Source organism: Ochotona princeps, chromosome 15, assembly GCF_030435755.1.
Source record: "Ochotona princeps isolate mOchPri1 chromosome 15, mOchPri1.hap1, whole genome shotgun sequence".
NCBI classification, from domain to species: domain Eukaryota; kingdom Metazoa; phylum Chordata; class Mammalia; order Lagomorpha; family Ochotonidae; genus Ochotona; species Ochotona princeps.
The window spans coordinates 39,892,372-39,910,525 of record NC_080846.1 but is presented as its reverse complement, the minus strand read 5'-3'; the positions used below and the strand labels follow the sequence as shown (position 1 = coordinate 39,910,525).

At 47.8% G+C, this 18,154-nt stretch overlaps 2 protein-coding genes across 4 annotated transcripts in view; both read left to right on the top strand.

Annotated features, from left to right (window-relative positions):
* Window positions 1–14,960, top strand: part of POC1B (POC1 centriolar protein B) — a 164,625-nt gene extending 149,665 nt beyond the window's left edge. For 2 of the 3 annotated variants that reach the window (XM_058673564.1, XM_058673563.1), the window contains one exon: window positions 14,825–14,960. In XM_058673564.1, the coding sequence (XP_058529547.1) occupies window positions 14,825–14,950 (126 nt within the window). In that variant the 3' untranslated portion in view covers window positions 14,951–14,960. Of the gene's footprint in view, window positions 1–3,590; window positions 4,871–14,824 lie in introns of those variants that run through there. The other variant, XM_058673561.1, reaches the window with a different exon arrangement.
* DUSP6 (dual specificity phosphatase 6) lies at window positions 14,645–17,833 on the top strand. Its single transcript, XM_004583083.3, has 3 exons — window positions 14,645–15,510; window positions 15,977–16,414; window positions 17,487–17,833. Exons 1-3 carry the CDS (start codon window positions 15,111–15,113, stop codon window positions 17,792–17,794), a joined length of 1,146 nt encoding a protein of 381 aa, XP_004583140.1. The 5' UTR covers window positions 14,645–15,110; the 3' UTR covers window positions 17,795–17,833.
* The last annotated feature ends 321 nt before the right edge of the window (window positions 17,834–18,154 follow it).

Below are 18,154 nucleotides of genomic sequence, written 5' to 3'. Positions count from 1 at the left end.
ACCTAAATACCTTCAGTAGCTGGGACTGGGAACTCGATCCAAATCTCTCCATTGGGTAGCTGGGCCATCATTGTAACTTCCCAGAGAGCACAGCATCAGGAAGCTGGAATAAGGAGCAAAGAACGGATGTTAACCCTAAGTACCCTGATCAGGATCCAGGCTGCATGGTGTTGTCTTAGCTGCTGCTCCAGATGCTGATCCCTGTTTTTTTCTTGTAAGAATGAATGGAGTCTTACTGATTCCCATTCAACATGACTAGAGTTACCCCAGTGCGGGGTCTCTGCATTGAGAATCTGGTCTCTAGATCTCATCTTTCTTATGGAAGGTATTTTCTTAGATTGGTTGCTTTTGCCCATATGGCATAGTAACTTTATACCAAGGTGCTTCAAAAAGTTCATGAAAAACAGAGTTAAAAGTTTAATTTGACATGAAAAAATTTTTGAAATCCATGAATATGAGATCTTGAAAAAAACTCATGGAAATGGGTATTATGAAGAAATTATGAAATTCACATCGATATCCTACTTATAGGTATGTAACATCATACCACCTCCTTTCCATCTTTTTATCTTTGTGGTTATCCTCCTCTTATATACACACTGCCTATGGATACTTACTTCCTGATTTCTGCCTTGCTATTTCTTGCTGTCTTCTTGTGTCCTTACCATCCATTTAACTTTCATTGAATTTTGGGTATACATCGGAGAAAAAGCTGACTCCACCAACTTTCAAATTCCTTTGAATTTTGGATCTTCTATTTTGTGTAAGTATCTTTTTTTAAGATATGTTTTATTTTCATTTGAGGGCCCAGCACAATACCCTTGTGGCTAAGGTCCTTGCCTTGCACGCACTGGATCCCATATGGGTGCGGGTTATAATCTCAACAACCCCTCCCCATCCAACTCCCTGCTTGTGGCCTAGGAAAGCAGTCGAGGACAGCCCAAAGCCTTGGGACCCTGCACCCACATGGGGGACCCGGGGTAGGCTCCTGGTTCCTGGCTTTGGATTCGTTCAGCTCTGGCCATTGCGACCACTTGGGAAGTGAATCGACGGATGGAAGATCTTCCTTTGTCTCTCCTCTCTCTGTGTATCTGACTTTTCAATAAAAATAAAAACGTAAATCTTTTTTTTTTTTTAAAAAAGATGTTTTATCTTTATTTAAAAGGCAGAATTAGAGAGAGAGAGAAATTAGAGGGATATCTTCCATCTGCTGGTTCATTCTCCAGATGGTCACAAAAGCTGAAGCTGGGACTATCCAAATCAGGAGTCCCAGCTTCTTTTAGGTCTTCCATGTGGGTGCAGGGGCCCAAGGAGTCAGGCCAATTTGTGCTGTCTCCCAGGCCAGTAGCAGGGAGCTGGCTGCGATGTGGAGCAGCTGGGACATAAACCAGTGCTCATATGGGATGTTGCTGCCACAGGCTGAGGCTTAGCCAACTGCGTGACAGCACCAGCCCCCAAGATACGTATTTTTCAATCAGCAGCTAAGGGAACATCAGCTGCCCAGAGCAATGTGATATATGGGATTATACATATACACTTAAAATCATAACCATACCAAGAAGTATAGGGACTCTTTCCACTTTTTTAAAAAAAGATTTATTTATTTTTATTGGAAGGTCAGATTTACTGAGAAAAGGAGAGACAGAGAGGAAGATCTTTTATCCGCTGGTTCACTCCAAGTGGTCACGATGGCCAGAGCTGAGCCCAGAAACTAGTAGCTTCTCCAGGTCTTCCATGCAGGTGCAGGGTCCCAAGGCTTTGGGCCATTCTTTACTGCTTTCTCAGTCCCCATACAGGGTGTTGGATGGGAAGTGGAGCAGCCAGAACAGGAACCAGCACCCCTATGGGATCCTAGCCTGTGGAAGGCAAAGATTTAGCCACTAGGCTACCACACCTGGCCCTGGGCCCTGTTTCCACTTCTTCATTTACTGGGCAAGATACCATCTTCTCATGGAGAAGCTTAGGTATTTAGTAGTCCTCTTCTCTTCTGGACATGCAGAAGGCAGGAACTGTGACGTTAGAAGAGTACAGTAAAACTGCTGTTTTAATGAGTTCAAATTCCCCAGAAACTCTGCAACCAAAAACTCAAGACAAATAAGTCCTCTGGAATTAAAATAAAACAAACAAAACTCAGGACTCTTTGACCATAAAGCAAGCTAAGGGGTAAGGACGGTTTTCATAACAACTGGAGTTGAGAAGGGAAAGTCAGGTGTCAATGAGTTATGGGTTTTGGGTTTTTTTCTAAAGGTTTATTTATATTTGAAAGGCGGATTTTACGGAGAGAGAAGTTCTCCCATCGGCTTAATCACTCCCCAACTTGGCCACACGGCCAGAACTGAGTTATGTTTCTAAATGTGCTTTAGGATTAAGTGCCTCCCCCCCACACACTCCCCGCTGTCTCCCTTTCTCTCTCTCTTTCTTTTTCTGTGGGAAACTAATGATTGTTTAATGGCACATATGTTCACTGGCTATAGTGAACTTGATATTATGGTAGAAAAACAAAACAAAAATAAAATAAAGTAAGATCAACCCAAAAGATGACTAAAAGACAAAATAGTTTATTGGAAAAGAACTCCCAACAGTCTTTAAAAGTACAAAAAGATGCTTGGCATTAATAAATACCAATTAAAGTTCCCATCAGGGGCAGGAGTTAGGCCTATTGGTTGACAGCAGCTACTTTGGACGCCAGCATGCTGTTTCAGAGGCCCTGGGTTTGCGTGTCATCCCCACTTCCAATTCCAGCTTCCTGCTAAGGAACACCCCAGGAGGCACCAGGTGATGACTGAAGTAATTGGGTCCCTGCCACCCGCATGACAGACTTGGATTGAGTTCTGGACTCCTGGTTTCAGCATGGCCCAGCCCTGGCTGCTGTAGGCATCCAGGATCACTCCAGCAGATAGAAGATCTCTGACTGATCTCTGTCTCCAGCTTTCAAATGAAAAAAAAAAAAAAAAAAAATTAAAAAGACTGGATCTGAAATTAGAATTATCAAATGGTAGTCCTCAACGTTATTAGTGAATGGAGAACTTGTCACTGCTCACCCTTTAAAACTGATCCTTTTCACGTTGGCACACCAAGTTTCCAAGTGTTTTTCTTCCGCTCTATGCAGTAAAGAATTTAATAGGCACATGTGACAGTACAAGCAAATGTAGGCCGTGATGCCATGATATTTAAGCTGTCCTTAAAGTAAGAACTAATTTGTGTTCAAGCTTAAAAACACTTATTCTTCTAAGTGCTGCAATCTCTCAGTTGCTCTGTGACAAATTTCCCCAATACATTTCCCAAGAAATGCATGTTAACAGTGAGCAAGTAATTGCACTAAACACTTTCATTTGAAAGAACTAATCAATCGTTATGTCACTGTACTTCAGAGAGTCGCATTTATTATCTTCTCTGTATTTGTTCCTGACATGTCTTTTTGTTATATCACTCTGGAACTGTTCAATTTTCATCTATCAAATGAGATACTTCAGAGTTCTTTACTGTAAGTTCCGATCATTGCATCCTGGGGTTGGAAGGATTCCATTTTAGACCCCGAACATTCTGTTCTAATAGAGCCCTGACTGCTATCCTTGTAATTTCTTTCTTAGGTCACAGTTCTACCTGTTTGTCTCCATGAGACTTATCTTTTAATTCTTCAGACAGTTTGGCACCAACTCAGCAAATATATTGAGCCTGGATGTTTCTAAAGTTATAAATTAAAGTCCCTCTGGCAAAACTTACAGCAGTTTCAGTCCTCCACGTATTCTGTGATAGACACTGGTGATGTTTTCCAAAGAGAGGACAGAATCCCGAGGTACAGGATGGAGAGATGGAAACTTATTTGTGGGAAGGAGCCCTGGGGGCAGTTGGAAAAGATACAACCTGCTGCACCATGCTGTGAGGATACAAGCCGGGACAAGTGCAACCTGCAAGCATTACACCTGCTAGAACAAGACACCCTGTCCCCCACTGCAGCAATAGGAACCAGGGGTCACACGAGGAGTAACATTTCGCACACTTCTCTGTCATGGCAAACAGTGGGGAAAGGGACCTCTCCTTATAGACTCTCAGTACAGTGCAGTGCTTGTGGCCAAACAGGCTGCAGTGCTGCCTTTATTCAGAACTCACTGGCCCCTTGGATGAGCAGTGCCACTTCCTGGGTAGTAAGTATTGGAATTTGGGCAGCAGCTTCCTTCTAAAGTGTGCTTCTGACGTTTTGACAACACTTTTCTGTAGTTTTGAAACTTTTATAATTAAATGTTAGGGGTAAAGGCAGTTTCTTTCCCCCAGAGAGGAATTATGCCATTGGCATTTAGAATAACAGTTCCCCCTCTTTCCCGGCTACCACTGCAAGCATCGCTCAGTACCTCCCTGAATGAGGGAAGATGAGTATTTTGTCACCTTCTATTAATAGGAAAGGATTCTGAGTCACAGAAAGGCTAAGTGGTTTTTCTAGCCTTAGAAATAAGAGGGATAAAACCCAGCAGGTTGATTAGCATATTATTTTAGGAAGAGGACCTTTGTGGTGTCACAGCATCATCTCCTTGGACAATGGCAACTGTCTCCTAATTGGTTTTCCTGTCCCCAGCTTCCCTCTCCCCTCCAGCCCCCTCACCTCTTTGTTATCAGAACTTCATTCTGAAATCACTGCCACATGCCTGTTTACATTTACTTCATGGCTGCTCATGCTGCCTAAAGAAAAAATTCCAGACTCCTTCGCATGGATGTCTGACACTCATTTCCTCCTGGCTATAAACCTTTCCCTTCTTGGCTCACCTGCTCTCCGGCGGCCTTCCATGGCCATCCCTCCATGCCTTAATCTTTGTCTTCACTTTTCCTTCCATCCCCTTGTGCTGGGGGAGAAAGAAATCCATGTACCCGTGGGGGCCTCATCAGAATTGCCCTCTCTGGAACGCTTCCGAGTGCCACCCCTATGGCAGATGAAGCATTTCCTCCTCTCATTCCCATGGCACTTCATACCACAATGACCACATTTATTGTGTAGACTACATCCGTGCTCTCTAGGCATGTTGCTGACATTTCCAGTCAGACTTATTTATTTGGTAGAACTAGAGTTTTACCCATTTTCAGATATCCCAGCAGACATTTCCTTCTTAGAAAAATGCATTTGGGTCTTAACAAGCAAACAAAACCCCCAAAACTTGATGTTGTTTTCAAGAGACAGCATCCTTCAAGTAAACCCCAGGCAGATCTTCTTACCATTTCTGAGCTCCTGAAAAAAAAAAAAAGACAAAGAACAACAAAGAATGCTCACCATCTCAAGAGTTGCTACCAGTTATATTTAATTTTACATTTTTCTCATCAGAAATCCTGGTCTTTGTGACAGAAGGTACCAGTGTTTGAGCCATTCTTGTAGTTAACCATCAAGAAAGCTTGTGTATTTGTTCACTAGTGTTGACAGGTGAGGAACTTGGAGCTCCCCAAACTGAGATCCACATGTACAAGCTGCCCTGGGCTGGTGGGTTAAACCAGGTCTCCTGCACCCCTCCCAGGATGAATCAGGTGTGGGCTGGGAACTAATACCTCGTGGCTGTTTAAGACCCACTGATCTTTCAGGGATGCGCTAACTCAGGCTCATTGAAAACCTTTATCCAGGCCAGGGACTGATGGCTGAGTCCTAGGTCAGCAGTTCTCAGTCCCAGCCACACAAAAAACATTTCCTCGGGGCTCCTGAAAATCCCCAACATCTAGGATTCACCTGGGGTCAAGTAAATCATAATTACTGAAGAAGGAACTTGGGCATCTACATTTTTCCAATAGGCTAGAGGCCCCACATTTATTTATGATGAAGGTCTGCATCATACCCCACCTTTCTCTCACTATAAATGTCAGCAAAGTTTCACTAGGCAAAAAGAGTGTTTGAGTATGTAGGCTCAGTTCTACAAGCTCTATACAGCTGGGGAAGGGTCCTTCTGCCTTACGTCCTCTGCCAAACCCTACCGCTGCCAATACAGTGGTGTGCCAAAATCCAAGCAGTATGTTCCGTGGCCTCATAGGTGCAGGACTGCAGTTTCCAGGGCTGGAGGCTGCAGTGTTAACACTCAGGTGGCTGCCTGGCTTCTTAGAGCTCAGGCATACAAAGATTCATTAGTCCTGTCACACTTTCTCTAGCAACCACACACTACAAGTGCATCAGTTTCAACAGCAGAAATATATTTCAAACATCTTCAATGCTAAATTGAAAACACTTCCTCAGGTCACCAAGTTGATTCACATTCAAGACTGTCACAGGTTACTGGCTATCTCTAAAGCTTTATGGTACTGCAATAGCTATAGTGAATTACTTAAAAAGTAAATTACCATGGAAGCAATCTAGCAAAAGGATAGAGAAAACCCATCATAAAGATTTCTCTCCTGGGAAACTGGTTAGGCAAGGATATGATCTAGCAAGGGTTTAGAGTGTTCAAGTCTGAGTAAAGAAGCTAAAACTGCTACTGGATCCAGAAAAGCCTGATGGGTTTACACCAAAGGCTATATCTAGTCGGGACATTTACCTGTTTACTCAAGGCTGGCTGAGCTTCCCAGTGGGGTTTCTTGCTCAGCTTTCATCCCCAGCTCTGACCCTTCCTGTCTTCCATCCCACTTCCCTGTAAAAAGCTCCTGCTGGGCATCAAGTCAAAGGGAGGAGGGAAATTCCCATGGGACAGATTTATTTTTTTGCAGGAGCTAAATTTCAAATGTGCGCTCTGGTCAGCGACAGCAGCCGCCGAGCCCTGGGAGACAGTGGGTAGATGGCTCAGGCGAGCAGGGTTCTAGCTGCCCTCGCCAGTCCACAGGAACACCTGTGGGTCACGGGTGATGGAGGGCTTGGAGTGCCTCCACTCTAAACAGCCCAGGAAGCCCTGTGATGCAGTCAGTATTTCCCTGGGGCTCCAGTTTAGGCAGATCTCCTGACACACTCAGAAACCTCAATCTCTTTGGGCTGCTTGCGTCACAAAGGCACTTACTCTGTTCTCAAAAATAATTGTTTTCAAATGAGTTGCTTTTCCCTTCCTGAGAACTAAATTGACAAAGTGTGTTTTTTTCATAATATAATCCCTTCCCAGCAATAAACAGTTATTAGAAGCTGTGTGTGTGCGCGTGTACTAAGAAAAACTAGTGAGGTACTGGTTTAGTACCATTCCTATTCCCTTACAAATCAACTCACTGATTGCAATAGCCCTGTGACACAAGATTCCATTTTACAGATAAGGAAACTAAGGCATGGGGAGATTAAGTGATTTCCCTCAGTCACATGGCTAGAAAGCAGGTGACCCTCCTTAAGAACCCAGGTTGGTCTGACTACAGATCTGTCTTGACCATCAAGATAAAATTTAACATATGATGTGGAAGCTGCTACTGTGTTACAGGTTATTTCAGCACAGACTAAGGAGTCATGCTTGAGGGCTGCTCTGATTAGGTGGGGAACAGAAGTGTTTGGGGTCTGGCATAACTAACTCATATTTGAGCCCAAGCCTGTGCACTGTTCAACTGTGCTAATGGTATAGGTATACCTGTTTCACAGGGCCTTTGTGATAGATTTTATATGTATAGACTTTGGTGTAGAATAAACTGTAGCTATCATATTGTTACTTTCATGTTATATCAATAGAGAACTATTAGAACTCATCAAATGGGGTTCTATAAGGTATTCTTGGGAGATCTGTGAATTTAAGTCTGAGAAACTGAGCTAAGACATTCCTTGTATTGTGGATGCAACAGTGATTTCCAGCAATGGCCAAGTCAACAACAGGCTGGCAGGAAATAGTCCCTACTTAGAAAAACAATTAGTTGTGTGTTTTTTTTTTTTTTTATACAACAGCTTACTGTACTGTTCACACCTGCCTAAGTAGAGGGACACAAGATGGGGAGAGAAATCGCTGGAGGAATCGTGGCCCACCCTGAGAGGTACAGGCACTCTGTGGCTTGGAGACGCAGCGCGGCCCCGCCTGTGACGCCATGCCCAGTGCTTCACCGAGCAGGCCTGGAGAAGATACACCCACATGGTCCTTGTCTTCCTGGGAGGCACCTCAAGCCAGACTTGCCCAATGAAGACCAGCACTAAGGCTCTGGAATGTTTGTTTGGAATTAGTAAGATGGGGAAGGAAAGATGTATTGCGTCTTTCAGAAAGGTCAGTGAGTTCAGTAATACTGCAGAAATGTCAACTTCCTGACAGCTTCTGACATATATACTCTGCAATATACTTCTACATTCCTACTCTGTGAAAATAAAGGAAAAGAGGGAAGAATCAATGAATGTTTTCCTCCTGGGAGGAAAGAACTAAAATATTCGAAAGGAGAAAACTAACTGACATAGCTATCCTGAAATGAGTTGCTCTACTAGAGACTACTAGCTTCAGAAGAACATTCCAGGTAAAGCCACCTTAGGATCCTGAAAGTAAATCTGCGTCTCGACAGGTAATGGGAAAGAAAAACTCAAGAAAGCTAACAAAGACCACAACTTTTCAAGCTTAGCCCAACTGTCTAAGGTCTGAGGTTTCACAATAGTTCATAGTTTCCTTCAACTGTATCATTCCAGCAAGGTACACAAGTCATATTTCCTTTACAGGACGACTCTGACCACCCACCAGATGGGCCTGCCTTGGAGGCTGCCCAGCGGCCTCTTGGTGGTGTTCTAACCTAGCCGCCTAGTACCCTACTCCCCACCCCCGCCCTCACATTGTTAGAGTAAATCATTAACGCACTCCCAGTCAATAGGACCCGGCCGCTCCTTACCTCAGGGCAAACTGCCTGGAACTCTGAAAAGCGTTGAAGCTGCCCAGGAGCTTTGCTGGGGTTTGGGCTGCCCTGTGGTATTTCCACTGGGGGCCCTTTGAAACTTTCTTTGGTCTTCTGAGTGCGGGGTTCATCACTACCAAGGGGAGGACCTGTGGTTCCTACTGTCAGTCCCTGGAGCCCCTTGGTTTTCAGTTCCTGTTTTGCAGAAACAATTTCTCACTATTTTTTTTAAGGCACCTGTAAGGACATCTCAAGGTTAATGTTTACGTTCCCATGCCATTTTAAGTCAAGACTATTTCAAACATGTCTTTAAACAGCAGCTGAACTTGGTTCTGCTGTCCTCTGATTCACTTAGAGGGCCTCCTTGGGGCCCCTAAAAGTGACTCTTCAATCGGACACAAGTCTGCGTTTTCAGGCTGGCCTTCCCAAACCCCATCTCCTAATCTGACAATAATCTGTTCAAGTATTTTCACATGATGTGTTAATAAATGTCAGTATATTCAGGAAGATTATGCCAAGAAGATTAAAGATCACGCTAGCCCTTTTGAATCTTGTAAATCACAAAGGACCCTCAAATTCAGGGGGAAAAAAAACCGCTGTTTTCCAAATTTCTAGAGCCAATAGTGAAGGAGTTTTCAGGAAAGGGGAGGGGAACTCTGGGAGGCATTCAGGCACAGAGGTTCCCCTGGTGTGCGTGTATGCACACACGTGTACACACACACACTAAACGTGCGAATGTGGTTCTCTGCATTTAGGACAATGGGAGAGTCACCTGCTGTGGTCCCTAATCATTAAAGTGGGAACTGAGTCCTAGGGTATTAGGGAAGCCTGTCGTTCTTCAACACTGGAACCCTTGTTCCTGTAAGGGCTTTTCTGTTGAGCCTGGCCACAAGGCTTGTGATAGTGATGATTACAGATTGGGTCACCAACAAGTCACCTTTATGCAGTGATCATTTTTTTTCTTAATCACCTTGAGTATCATATATACATGTATCAGAAGCAGAAGAGAGACAGATGATGGATAAGTAGGCAAGTAGCATGCCGCTATTCGCTGGTTCACCAGGAACTCGGGATGAATGACCAAGATTTAATGACACATTGTCTCCCAAGGTTCCAACCAGCAGGAAGCCACAGTTGCAGCTGACACCCTCCCAGCCACTACAGTACAGGCTGTAGGTTTCTTAACCAGTTTCTCAACTGCTCAGCCCACTTTCTGAGTCATCCTGGCTGTCTTGAATCCACATGTTCCTTCCGGGCAGGTGTAAGTAGCTCCGATTTTACACTTTCTCAATGTCCTTAGCACCACTTTCTGACATATAGTGATTTGTTTACTGCCTCTCCTTAACAGTAACCTAGCAGTAGGTTACTCCATTCATTCATTGCTGCATTGCCAGCACCTAGGATGAATGGATGAATAAAGACACCACCCCTCAGACAGGCTGGCTTTCCCCTTGGGTCTCAGCCCCATGTGCTATACTGCCACACTAGAGAAGCAGTGGCTGGGATGTGGATTAGAATGGAAGATATATTCTAAGGAGTAAAGAGTATGCAGCTTTCTTCAGCGAATGGCCAACTAGTGAAGAGCTGTGTACAGTCACAGAAACGCTCTGGTGTGTTACAGGAGCAGGAGGTAAGCCTAGCTTTCCATCCTTGGCCCTCTCTCGGCAGGTGCCACAGAGCACTCCAGGCTGCGGAAAAACAAACAAAAGCATCCAGCCACCTGTGCAAGTGAACGTAGCTTCCACAGCACACTGCCAAGTGACTAGCTTCACGTCCTGTTCCCATCCTTAATTTCTGTGAAAGGGGATGATAATGTATCTGGGTTATCTGGGTTTTCTGAAGGCCTAAATTATGCATGCAAAGTGGTACCCAGCTTCCAGTAAACGACCCCCCCCCCCACCTCTATGTGTCAGATGGTGTGAGGTATAAGGCAAAGAGTAGGTGGAAATTAGAAACGCAGCTGCCATAAGGTGGAGCCTGGTCTAAGCGTCCGGCTGAGGTGGTGGGATTACAGTGGTTAAGGCAGCCAGTCCTTGGGAGGGCCGGGGAAGGAGCCCTGGCAAGCTGGCAGGCAGGACTCCAAGGGTGTCTCTGAGATGCAAAGAAATATCCCAAAGGAACTGGGCCCTTTTGGAGGTTCAATCATAATTAGCAAAACAGTACTTACAGCTAATAGCCACACTATCACCGCTCAGGGGGAGCTCCTACTTCACCCAGTAAGAGGCTCAGGTGTTTGTCATCATTTGGACAAGAAAGGCTGCCTTGCAGAAAAGAGCTGATTTAACTGGATTTGCACTTCTAGGAAGAGCTGGAGGCATAACTCCACCTCCAGCATACCTTCTAAGCCATCCTTCTTTACATCCTGCCGTCAGAATGCCACTTCATTAACTATGCCAGGAACATGAAACCAAAGGCTTAGATCTCCCGGTTTCCGAGGTGTTACTGTTGTAGGGTATTCGACGCAAAACATGGCAGTAACCTCGTTTCTCGTCCCACGAGGAATGCAGACAACTCCAGTTTGCAAAGCAGGATTTGTTTAGGTGAAAAAGTGGGATGGGCTCCTGCCATGGTGGCAAGGAGGGGGCTCCACGTATCCTAAGGAAAAACCCCAGACCTCCTGCCATAGCGTGGCACAAGGTCTGGATCCAAGGAGAGAAAACCCGAGACAATGGTGGAGATGGTCTTTTATGCGCCAGCTCAGGGGAGTTACTCAAAGGACAAAATCGTTCACAATTGCATCTGGTTTTGAGTCAAACCTCAGAAGGGTGGGACTGGTTATAACTTCCTCCTCCCATTCGAATGATAAACGGATCACTCTGGCATCATCTCTTGGACAGTGACCCACAGATGAGATTAGGTGGGTCGCTTCTCCTCTCTTGTTATAACTGAGATGGTGAACTGATATGTTAATTTTGCCCCTTTGTCCTCCCTCAAGGGTAGAGGGTGTCCTTGAAAGAAACGTGCTCTTTAAAAGGGGAGGGCGGTGGAGAAATACGATTTTACATTTTTTATTTTTTTAACATTTTTATTGCATTTCCTTTTTGTTAAAACTAATTACATTGCATTATGTGATACATTTTTTTATGCACTGGGATTCCTCCCGCCCCTCCCCACACCCTCCCCCCACGGTGGATTGCTCCACCTTGTTGCATTTCCATAGTTCAAATTCAGTTGACATTCTTTCATTGGAGGTATTTACCAAGCATATAGTCCAGCATCTTATTGTCCTGGTAAGTTCAACGGTTTCTTGGTGAGACCATCTCTGGTCTGAAGGTAGAGCCGGCAGAGTATGATTCCAATCAATTAAAAGTCCCAACATAATATTTCCAACCATTTACAACATTATGGCATTAATTGACATGGTATTGATTAACCAATATGTTAATAGGAAAATGCAGGTTCTCAACCACAACCTGTGACTTCTTCATAGACATTTCAACTGTTGACATATATCCTGTTAGAATTATAGAGTTAGACCACCTGAAAACCAGCCAGATTCAGCGAAATCATGCTTCAATGCTATAAACTGCTAAAGACTAAAATTAAAATAGGCATGAGACAGCTGAATAGCAATCTAAGCCATTTTAAGGTGTATAGAATACGGTTGATTTTACATTTTTGAAAAAGTAACTTCACCAAGGACCAGAAACCATGACTGCCTACTATCCCGTCAGACTCCTCACACATTATCCTCCCAAGCCCAGGCTTAGACTCAGGTCAGTTAATTGCACTTTTAAAATAGGTAAGTAGAAACGGAACTTCCTCCCCTCCTGCGGCCGGAGGGCCTTGGCTGAAAGACTTGGCTGAGTTGGGCTGTGGGACACCGCGCCTCGCCCCAACCCGCCCACCAATGCGGAGGACTGCGGTCTAACAAGGCTGCGGGGTGATCGGGCTGTCAGCCCAGGCGCATCTGGAGAGTACCCAGAGAAAACAGCGGCTGGGGAGGGGGTGTCGGGGAGGACAGCATTTTTCCAATGGTTGTCCAAAAAAAGGCACGGACGGTCGGCTTCGTCGTAGCTGCTCCTGGTCTCGGAGCTGGCTGCCGCTGCAGAGCTACAAACTTGGTGTGTGTTCGCTTGCTTGCTTGTTTTTTTTTGGGGGGGGGGAGGTGGGGGGAGAGATGTCTCCCCAACCAGGAGAGATGCGGGTGACTGCAAACGCAAACCTGCAGCTAGGTCTCAGCAGGCAGGCCCGTGGATGCGGGGCGAGGGGAGACCAAGTGACCTCAGGTGCCCTCGCCGCCTTCAGAGCAAGCACAAAATGCAGCGAAGGACGCTCGGAAGAGCCACTCCCCGCCGGGCCCCTGCCCTGGCTTCCGCCTCCCAGACAGCAGCGGGACAATGCGCGGCCTCTTTTCCGCCGGGGGTTAGGGAGGGGAGGCCGGATTAGAGCCCGCGCCTTCCGGCCGCAACCCCCTCCTCCGCGCCGCCGGCCGCGCACAGGTGGTTTTCCGCGGGGAGGGGCGCTCGGCACTTTTATATAACAATGGGGCTCGGCGCGCCGGCGGGACTGCGTCCCCCAGTCGCCGCCACCCGGCCGGCCACACCTCCACCGGCCGGCTGAGGGGGAGTAGCCACTGCTCGCGGGCCTAGCCCGCACCTCCCCACGTTACCTGCTGGTTCTGCGGGGGCAGAGGCGTTCCTCGCGACTCCCACTTTGGGAGCCAGGAAGTCCCGGCAGGCACCAGTCCTCGCCACCCACCCGCCCCCGGTCTCTAGGGATCCCGGAGTTCCGCCACCAGCCCTGCATCACTGCACCGGGTGGCGGGAGGCCCCGTGTCCGCGGAGCGGGAGCGGCGGGACAGTGGGCTGGGGAGGAGAGCAGCCCAACGCGCAAGCGCGGCTGGGACTTCCCTCTCCCCCTCCCCGCCAAATCCACTACCCACTGAAGGGGCGGCTGGAAAGGCACCCCAGGACCTGGCCCCCGGCCTCTGCGGTGACTTATCCCCAGCCCTCCCCATTGAGAGCTTGCAAGCTTTCCCTGAGGACCCCCGCGTGCCTCGCTGAACTTGCAGTGAGGTTCTGGATCGGTGCGTCCCGGAATCCAGCTCCTCGCCCATAAGTCGTGAAGGGTGTGAGGGCCGAGCTGTGTATGGGTGGTGACTTGGACCACAATGGCTCCTAACGCTCTATACTGCCGGAGAAGAGTAAAAGTAATAGGCTGCAGCAAGTTTCTCTGCTATGTTTTTTTTTTTAAGCCAAAGCACTTTTTAAATAGTTTTTTTAGGAGGATCCAGACAACCAAAGAAACCAACTGCATTTGCTTGCAAATGTTTAAACAAAATCCCGATTTGTTTCGAAAGATGTTGGATTAGCATTTAACACCTCGGTGGTCACTAAAGCCCAAGGCAGTTCACGAGTCCCAACACAGTCTCGTCTAAAAGAACATCAGAGCAAACAGAGCTGGGCTTTTAAAAACTGGGAAACAAATGCCACACACCGCCTAAAGGAGGGTGGGGGTTAAGGCGAATTCGCGTCCAAATGAGTGTGAAAGGAACAAAGAGGGAAGAAAAAAGTCAGCCCAAGTTTTCCTGAAGCTAGCTCGCGAGCACCAGGGTCGCGAACAAGGGCGTTTGTGCATACTAATTGCACCATTTGTGCGCAAAAGTTCCGTAGCGAAGTGTGAAGTCTCGGCCGAAGGAAACACGAGACAACTCAAGTGCCCCGGTTTATGTGCCCTGCTCCTCCTCCACCGCCGCCTCCTCTTCTTTCTCCTTCCTCCCACCGAGCCCGCAGTTGCAGCTTGTTTGCACTGGGGCTTATCCGGAGCGGAAATTCCTTTCCGTTTTTGTGAATGACAAACTCATTAACAATTCATCAACACAACCTGTTCCAGCCGGCCCGTCCCCACGGCAACAGCCCCTTCCGCAGCGCGCTCATTGGCTGGCCTGGAGAATGTATCCATTGAGGTGCTTGCTGTTTGTATCCATTGAAGAGCTGCCTCGCGCTGGGGGTGTGCGAGGGTAGAGTCCTAGGGACTGTGAGCAAACCGACTCTTGGATAATCCGGTGGGGAAAGACGCTCCGGTAGATTTGAGGTACAGCCTTAGAGGGAGGGATTAGCAGCCGTTTGACTCCCCCCCCTTCCCTTTTCTGCTTTCGTAGCGCGGAGTCCGAATTAATTGGATTTCATTCACCGGGGAGGAACAAAACTGGGCAGCTTCATTCAGAGATTCACTGACACCGAGCGCCAGCAGCTGCGGCTGGGTGCAGAGCAAACCGCCGGCTTGACTTCTGAATCACCTTCCCCGACCACTAACCTCGGTTTGGGAAAAACGAAGCGAGATTAAAATTCGCTCCAAGAGCAGCGGCTTCGTGCGGCGCGCTCGGCCTATGCCTGCCCCCAGGGGCAACTGCTAGGCACGCCGCCTTCTCCTGCAGCTCGACCCCCATGATAGATACGCTCAGACCCGCGCCCTTCGCGTCGGAAATGGCGATCAGCAAGACGGTGGCTTGGCTCAACGAGCAGCTGGAGCTGGGTAACGAGCGGCTGCTGCTGATGGACTGCCGGCCGCAGGAACTGTACGAGTCGTCGCACATCGAGTCGGCCATCAACGTGGCCATCCCGGGCATCATGCTGCGGCGCTTGCAGAAGGGCAACCTGTCGGTGCGCGCGCTCTTCACGCGCAGCGAGGACCGGGACCGCTTCACCCGCCGTTGCGGCACCGACACAGTGGTGCTTTACGACGAGAGCAGCAGCGACTGGAACGAGAACACGGGCGGCGAGTCGGTGCTCGGGCTCCTGCTCAAGAAGCTCAAGGACGAGGGCTGCCGGGCGTTCTACCTGGAAGGTACGCGCCCCAGGGACACGGGGTACGGGGCAGGACGCGGGGCCGCTGGCGGGGATGCCCAGCGAGGGACCGGGAGCCGCACGGGAGAACCAGGGCCGCACGGGGATCTGAGACCCGCAACTTCCCTTGCTTCTCACTTTCCATGCGTTTATTTATTTGCTTATTTATTTTAGATTCTTGGAGTTAAGATTTGCGAGATTGGGTCGGGGGCGAGTTGAGATGGTAGAAATATTGCCATTTTGCGCATTTCCGGATTCGAAAGAGTAAGGTTTCCCAGGGGAGGCGGCCCGGTTCGAGCCATTTCCGAGGGCACACATTTAAACTGTGTTTTCTAGTATCTGGGCCTACGCGTGAGGGGGTTCCAAGGGCGCTTGCGGTGTTTCCTGCCCCCGGCTGCGGTTCTCACGAGCTGTGAAAACTACTACTGCATCTCGGGTTACGCGACTCCTTTTTCTCGTCCTGGCAGGTGGCTTCAGTAAGTTCCAAGCCGAGTTCGCCCTGCACTGTGAGACCAATCTTGACGGCTCGTGTAGCAGCAGTTCACCGCCTTTGCCGGTGTTAGGGCTCGGGGGCCTGCGGATTAGCTCCGACTCTTCCTCGGACATTGAATCTGACCTCGATCGAGACCCCAATAGTGCAACGGACTCGGATGGCAGCCCACTGTCCAACAGCCAGCCCTCCTTCCCCGTGGAGATACTGCCCTTCCTCTACTTGGGCTGTGCCAAGGACTCCACCAACTTGGATGTGTTGGAGGAGTTTGGCATCAAGTACATCCTGAATGTCACCCCCAATTTACCCAATCTCTTTGAGAACGCAGGAGAGTTTAAATACAAGCAAATCCCCATCTCGGATCACTGGAGCCAGAACTTGTCCCAGTTTTTTCCTGAGGCCATTTCTTTCATAGGTGAGATGAATTTACAATTGGGGCTCTGACTAAAATGCCAAAACTCCCCCAGCCTTGCCTAGGGGAAGCTGTTGGCCCTTGTTGCTGCTTGCTAATTTGTCAGGCTGCAGGTCTGTAAGGTTCCTAGGGGGATCTTAGTCCTGGTTGATCTTTTTACTAAGGAGAAGGAAAATAATGCCATTTGATACGAGTGCAGATCTCAGGTGTATTTCAAGGGTTCCTTGCTTTTCTCAAATCTTCTAATTCAGTCTTTTGAAAAGGGGACTTTTCATAGAAATGGGACAACAGATTCTTCTGTGTTGCCTCCCCTCCCTCGAGAAGTCAAAGCTTTGGGGGAAGGGTTACATAAAGTGCTCGCTGCAGGCTGAGGTTCTAACAGTGCTGTATAATTTAAGAAGACATGGGAGTTAACTTTAGGACATCCAGTTAGCAGCTGGAAAACGATATGAATGCTGAATGTTACCCAGTCCAGTGATGCTACGATACACTGGTGACAGCGAGACAGAGTGGGTAACCTGACCCTGGCAGGAAGAGCTGTGGGCCGCAAGCCTGGGAGAAGTGAATCTCCAGGCATTGTAGTGCATTTCCTATTACAAAGGAACTCATTTTCAGGCCTTGTCTACATCCTGTTCCTCCTAATGGGCTGTCCCCTGTGACTTCCCTCTCTCTTTTCAAATGCCTGAATACCTCCATTGTTAGCTGCACAACAGTTGGAGAATAATTTAATAGACCCTTGCAGTCTGCTCGTCTGTATGAAAGGCATTCACCACCATATTGCAGGGTTTCTGGTATTCACATGCTGAGGCTTTTTTTTTTTTTTGGCAGAAACTTAATACAAAAGCTCCCTTTTCAGAAAATATTTAAAATATGTAATTGTGTCCAGTGTACATGTTTTATCTCAGTGATGCATTTTCTGTTTGCCTGCAGGGCTTAGCTGGCTTACACACAATTCTTTTTAAATTTCGTTTTTAGACTTGATCTTTCACGAAGAGGGTGGGGTGGGGTGTGGAGGTTGGTTTTTTCCCCTTCCAGTCTCACTGAATTTCCACCTCTGTTCCTTCTGTGTTCTCAGATGAAGCCCGGGGCAAAAACTGTGGTGTCTTGGTACATTGCCTGGCTGGCATCAGCCGCTCCGTCACCGTGACTGTAGCTTACCTGATGCAGAAGCTCAACCTGTCCATGAATGATGCCTATGACATTGTCAAGATGAAGAAATCCAATATCTCCCCTAACTTCAACTTCATGGGCCAGCTGCTGGACTTTGAGCGGACCCTGGGCCTCAGCAGTCCCTGTGACAACAGGGTGCCAGCGCAGCAACTCTATTTTACCACCCCCTCCAACCAGAATGTCTACCAGGTGGACTCGCTGCAATCCACGTGAAAGGCCCTAGGCCCTTTGTTGCTGAGATGTGCATTTCTTCAGCAGCGGGGCTGCCTCCTTTGTGTGTGGCCCCAGGTGTCCAGATGACATCAGATGTCCGCATCAGACGAGTGTGGAATTGGTTATTGCAAGGGGAAAGGTTTGCTCTGTTCTCTTTGGGTGAACAGGACCCGCTGTATCGGTACAGGCAGTAGGTCTGCTCCACGCCCATATGTACACACTACCCATGCAGGGACTGGAATGCGAGGACTTCCAGGTACATAGGGTAGGACCAAATGGTGTAGGGTTGGAGCATGTATTCTTTAGGACCTCGTCTGGCTGTTTCCTTTTGCATCTGGACCCGAATATATATTGTCTTCA

Bases quoted from the DNA above. Each gene is read 5' to 3' on its own strand.
- DUSP6 (XM_004583083.3), top strand. From the start codon at position 15,111: ATGATAGATACGCTCAGACCCGCGCCCTTCGCGTCGGAAATGGCGATC. The intron at 15,511-15,976 runs GTACGCGCCCCA...TCGTCCTGGCAG, and splicing joins CCGGGCGTTCTACCTGGAAG to GTGGCTTCAGTAAGTTCCAA. The intron at 16,415-17,486 runs GTGAGATGAATT...CTGTGTTCTCAG, and splicing joins TGAGGCCATTTCTTTCATAG to ATGAAGCCCGGGGCAAAAAC.